Source organism: Erythrolamprus reginae, chromosome 1, assembly GCF_031021105.1.
Source record: "Erythrolamprus reginae isolate rEryReg1 chromosome 1, rEryReg1.hap1, whole genome shotgun sequence".
NCBI lineage: Eukaryota > Metazoa > Chordata > Lepidosauria > Squamata > Dipsadidae > Erythrolamprus > Erythrolamprus reginae.
Window position 1 is genome coordinate 230,494,617 of NC_091950.1, and position 6,000 is coordinate 230,500,616.

Genomic DNA, 6,000 nt, shown 5'->3' on the forward strand with positions numbered 1-6,000 from the left:
CCGCCCGGCTGTCACCTTTTAAAACAGCCGGGGGGCTTCTCGGCGTTCACCCGAACCCGAACTTTTGCCGAACTTTTCGGGTTCGGATTTGGGAGGCCGCCGAGAAGCGCCGCCCCCCGCCTGTCACCTTCTGAAACAGCCGGGGGGGTTCTCGGAGGCCGCTGAGAAGTGCCCAGCTGTTTCAGTTTGGGTTCCGGTTTGGGAGAATGCTGAGAAACCCCTGGCTGTTTCAAAAGGTGACAGCCGGGTGGCGGCGCCCAGCAGAGCGCCATTTTGTGATCTGCGGTGGGTTCGTAAGTCAAAAAAAGTTCGTAAGAAGAGGCAAAAAATTTCGTATCTTGAAATGTTCGTATCACGGGGGGTTCGTATCACGAGGTACCACTGTACAAAAATGTGATCCCCGGTTGCAACCTTTGGACAACCAAAATCAAGGGGGAAGCCAGATTCACTTAACAATCTTGTTACTAATGGCAGTGATTCACTTAACAATAGTGGCAAGAAACATCACAAAAAGGGGCAAGACTCACTTAACAAATACCTTGCCGAGCACAGAAATTTGGGGTTCCATTGCGGTTGTAAGTTGGGAACCGCCTTGTAATGCAAATCCCGATATTGGGTTCTCTATCCTGGGTGAATTTATCCAATTTCTCGAGAAAGCCATCCAGGTGAACAGCTTAGTTAACAGCAGTCCCTACATCTAGTGGAGGGGAGTTCCACAGGGCACTTTTGCCCCAGAGAGCCACCAAGTTGCATACCACCTTGCCCAGGGTAAGCTCTACCTTATTCTGTTTCGCGATCAGCCTCGGAGGCAGAAGCAGCTGCAGAATTTCGTTCCTGCTCCCTTTCTCGTATCCAGCCACACAAATGCCGAGGGAGCAAATCACAATGAGTCTCAGCGTTGCAAACGGGCAAACCGCCAGACTTACAACTCAACTTACAACCACCCATCGAGCAATCATTCAAAGTCACCATGCCACAGAAAAAGGGAAATAAGCATGGTGAGTAATAATCTAAATGGTTGCTAAGGGAATGGGAAATTGCAATTTAGGGGTTTAAAGTGTTAAGGGAAGGTTTGTGATACTGTTCATAGCCAAAAATAGTGTATTTACTTCCGCATCTCTACTTCGCGGAAATTCGACTTTCGCGTGAGGTCTCGGAACGCATTCCCCGCGAAAAGCGAGGGAACACTGAATATCATAAAATCAAGCATGACTCACTTACCAATGCCTTGCTTAGCAGAAGTCATGCTGGATCCAATTTTGTGGGGGGAACCCCTCCTCGGGAGACCCTCCCCACCGCAGCTGCCCCCAACTCATTGAAAAGCAATGAACGGTCACTTACATTGGTCTCCTGTCCATTCGATGACTCTGGTGGGCCCAGGAAGTTCAAAGAGATGCAGGTCATTGTATCTAAGCAAGATGAATAGCGTTAGCATTTAGACTTATATACCGCTTCATAGTGCTTTTAAAGCCCTCTGTAAGCAGTTTACAAAATCAGCATATTGCCCCCAAACAATCTGGGTCCTCGCTTTACCCATTTCGGAAGGATGGAAGGCTAAGTCAACTTTGAGTCGGTGGTGAGATTTGAACTGATGAACTACAGCTAGCAGTTAGCTGAAGTAGCCTGCAGTGCTACACTCTAACCACTGCACCACCCCCAGCTTTTGGGGAGAGGGAAGGCATTTTCAAGAACGGAAAAGGAAAATGTCTTGAATCAATTCTGTATCACATAGAAGATTGACAGCAGAAAAAGACCTCCTGGTCCATCTCGTCTGCCCTTATACTATTTCCTGTATTTTATCTTAGGATGTGTTTATCCCAGGCATGAGTCTTCGGAGAGGGGCAGCATACAAATCTAATAAATAACAATAATAATAATAATAATAAAATTCAGTTACTGTGGATTTACCAACCATGTCTGCTGGAAGTTTCTTCCAAGCCTCTACTACTCTTTCAGTAAAATAATATTTTCTCACGTTACTTCTGATCTTTCCCCCAACTAACTTCAGATTATGCCCCCTTGTTCTTGTGTTCACTTTCCTACTAAAACACTTCCCTCCTGAACCTTATTTAACCATTTAACATATTTAAATGTCTCCCCCCTACCCCTTTCCCTTCTGTCCTCCAAAAACCAAAATAGGAGGCTTACAGGCCTCTCTCATCTTTTTAAGTGGGAGAACTTAATACACCAGCCTCACTGTATATACCAAGAGTAATTGATATGAAATTGAGAAGTATTAATGATTATACATTGCTCAAAAAGATAAAGGGAACACTTAAACAACAGAATATAACTCCAAGTAAATGAAACTTCTGTAAAATCAAACTGTCCACTTAGGAAGCAACACTGATTGACAATTTCACATGCTGTTGTGCACATTCAAGTTTATACAGAATAAGTATTCAATGAGAATATTTCATTCATTCATATCTAGGATGTGTTATTTGAGTGTTCCCTTTATTTTATTTTTTTGAGCAGTATATTTAGTAGATGATATTTGTTTATTAAGTTGGATTGAAGTATAGAAGTATTTTTTTTAAATTGCAACTAGAATTATCCACTCAGGGAAGGATTTAGAGCAGTAGTTCTCAAACTCGAGGCGGCTAACAACATATAAAATAACAATATATAACATCCTGAATCCAATCAGGGGCAATTAGGTGTTAGCCCCATGGCCAACGAAATGAGAATATGTTGTATGATTGAACTGGTATGATGGTTTTTAAATATTGGATTTTTAGATTGTAATTTTAAATTTAATTACCAGTATATACTCGAGTATAAGCCGAGTTTTTCAGCCCAAAAATGGGCTGAAAAACACAACCTCAGCTTATACTCGGGTCATTGACAAAGTCACCACAAGAGGGCGCCATTGCTTGAGCCAGAGCAAGGAGGCACCAGCTTTTGTCCCCTCTCGCACGACGTAGGAGCTGTGGGAGGGGTGGGGCTGGTGCCTTCTCTCCCTGGCTCAAGCAAAGGAGCCAGCCATGTCCTCCAACCGAGTGGGGAAAAAAGCAATGGAAAGCCGGTGAGGTCGTGTGTGTGTGTGTGTGTGTGTGTGTGTGCATGCCCCCTCTCCCCCCCACCGTGAAAAAAGCCAGCTACCTCTTGCTGAAACCCGGAGGCTTTTTTTTTTAACTCCCTAGGTGTATTTGTCAACAGGTTTACAGTAACTATTCCTTGCTCTCTCTGCATTGCCCTTAGTTGGATTAAAAAGGCCCCCTGCTGTCAGATTCTCCTCCCCCTCCTTTGAAAGGATTTAAACTGTTTAAAAAATGGTATTTTGTGGTAGTTGCTGTCCTTGCTTGGATAGGAACTAATAAGGCAAGAGCTAGACAGGAATTCCTAAAGTGTGTTTGTGGATCTTTAAAAGTTGCCTTTTATAAAGTGGGTTTGAGAGCAACTTTCAATTAACAAGTATGAGGGGAAGCATTTTACATATTTTAAAAATGAGTTTGATTCTTAATAGGACCTGCATATTTAGGATACAAAACCACAAGAGCTGTCTGTGTTTTGCAAGTTTTGCTTGTCTCACTAGTCTGTCTGTCTGTCTGTCTATCTTTCTGTCTATCTTTCTATCTACCTATCTATCTATCTATCTATCTATCTATCTATCTATCTATCTATCATCTACCTACCTACCTACCTACCTATCTGGTTTTCTATGCTGATAACCTCACAGCAGCTAATGCTGAAGCTCTGTTTGGATATACAGATTTATTTATTTATTTTATTAATTAATTAATTAATTAATTAACTGGATCTGTATGCCGCCCCTCTCCAAGGACTCAGGGTGGCTCACAGCATATATAAAAACAGAACAATAATGTAAATCCAATTAATGATGAGATGATGAGACGGAATCCTGTTTTAAATTTACACAGCTAGTTTACTGGTTTTCTTTAAAATAAATATTCTAAAACATGTGATCTTCTGATGTTTCAATTAATGTAATTTTATTGGTTTCATAGAAACATAGAAGTCTGACGGCAGAAAAAGACCTCATGGTCCATCTAGTCTGCCCTTATACTATTTTCTGTATTTTATCTTAGGATGGATATATGTTTATCCCAGGCATGTTTAAATTCAGTTACTGTGGATTTATCTACCACATCTGCTGGAAGTTTATTCCAAGGATCTACTACTCTTTCAGTAAAATAATATTTTCTCATGTTGCTTTTGATCTTTCCCCCAACTAACTTCAGATTGTGTCCCCTTGTTCTTGTGTTCACTTTCCTATTAAAAACACTTCCCTCCTGGACCTTATTTAACCCTTTAATATATTTAAATGTTTCGATCATGTCCCCCCTTTTCCTTCTGTCCTCCAGACTATACAGATTGAGTTCATTAAGTCTTTCCTGATACGTTTTATGCTTAAGACCTTCCACCATTCTTGTAGCCCGTCTTTGGACCCGTTCAATTTTGTCAATATCTTTTTGTAGGTGAGGTCTCCAGAACTGAACACAGTATTCCAAATGTGGTCTCACCAGCATTCTATATAGTGGGATCATAATCTCCCTCTTCCTGCTTGTTATACCTCTAGCTATGCAGCCAAGCATCCTACTTGCTTTCCCTACCGCCTGACTGCACTGTTCACCCATTTTGAGACTGTCAGAAATCACTACCCCTAAATCCTTTTCTTGTGAAGTATTTGCCAACACTGAACTGCCAATACAATATTCAGATTGAGGATTCCTTTTCCCCAAGTGCATTATTTTACATTTGGAAACATTAAACTGCAGTTTCCATTGCTTAGACCATTTATCTAGTAAAGCTAAATCATTTACCATATTACAGACGTTTCCATCTTTATAAGTTACCAGTAGCCACTGCATTTTCTAACCTCGGCTTATACTCGGGTCAATAAGTTTTCCCAGTTTTTTGTGGCAAAACTGGTGCCTCGGCTTATACTCGGGTCGGCTTATACTCGAGTATATACGGTAATAATAATAATAATAATAATAATAATAATAATAATATTTACATTTTTTATAAACTCATTCAATGAATCTAAGCTCTGCAAGCTGAGATATCATGCACTGCACTGATGCATCCACACAATTTTACAGTAACCATGAGATAAATCATAAAACAATGTCCATGAATATTCCTTACTTGCATTGTTTTGCAAATCCATGTAGTTTGAAGATAATTGTATTTGTACCACCAGGTTCTAAGTGTGAGAGAAAGGGTAAGCAATAAAAATGAATGTGAAACCTTCTAAGCAGCTTATAAATATAATATTAAAGAACACCTGTCATTTCAGATCGAACAGACAGTACCTTACTTTGTTGTGTCACTGCCACATCAGCAGCCGTCCCATTAAACTGAATGGAAGTCAAGGAGGAGGCGCTGCAGGATAGAGATGACAGTTGCTCTTTAAAAATTATGACTTAAATCCAGTTGATTTATACTGCTGATTTAAATCAACTTGATTTAAATCAAACCCATTCTGGAAAAGGGTTATATTGCTTGGGGTATGGCAGTGGCACATTCTGGTTTTTGTTATCTGCATGAATTTACCAATATGTACAGACACAAGTTCCTTATCAGTAAAATTCTCAGATGGCTCAGCGGAAGATGTGTAATGTAAAAGATTTCTTGCCTTTATTTTATATCTAGATTAAGCTGGCTACTACGTTTTCCAGTCAATACAAAGTCGAAACATTGAGGACAAAACCTGTTCTCCAAAAATCTACAGTTCAAAAAGAGAATAGACAAAAGGAGTTTAATAAGCGCAGGCAATTTGGACAAGTTGATGTGAATATACAACCATCAAAAGACAACGCTACTTCTCAGCTGGGCAAAGGAAGAAAAGCTTGTGTGCCAAAGCCAAGTAAGTAAAAGCTTTTTAAATATTAACCAAGACTTGGTTTCAGTTTTTATCTTTGTTGTCTTTCCTAAATTTACTAAGTTATTTTATTATATTTTTCAATACAACAAGTCTTCAGGCAGGTTAAGAAAAGGTTTCATTTCTAAGTCTATCCTTGAGCTGAATTT

At 40.1% G+C, this 6,000-nt stretch overlaps 1 protein-coding gene across 2 annotated transcripts in view; it reads right to left on the bottom strand.

Moving 5' to 3' along the window:
* Nucleotides 1-5,170, bottom strand: part of LOC139156629 (WD repeat-containing protein 73-like) — a 47,134-nt gene extending 41,964 nt beyond the window's left edge. For both annotated transcript variants that reach the window (XM_070732486.1, XM_070732485.1), the window contains exons 1-2: nucleotides 5,116-5,170; nucleotides 1,342-1,409 (exon numbers count right to left, since the gene is read on the bottom strand). In XM_070732486.1, the coding sequence (XP_070588587.1) occupies nucleotides 1,342-1,409; nucleotides 5,116-5,137 (90 nt within the window). In that variant the 5' untranslated portion in view covers nucleotides 5,138-5,170. The remainder of the gene's footprint in view (nucleotides 1-1,341; nucleotides 1,410-5,115) is intronic.
* Between the last annotated feature and the right edge of the window lie 830 nt (nucleotides 5,171-6,000).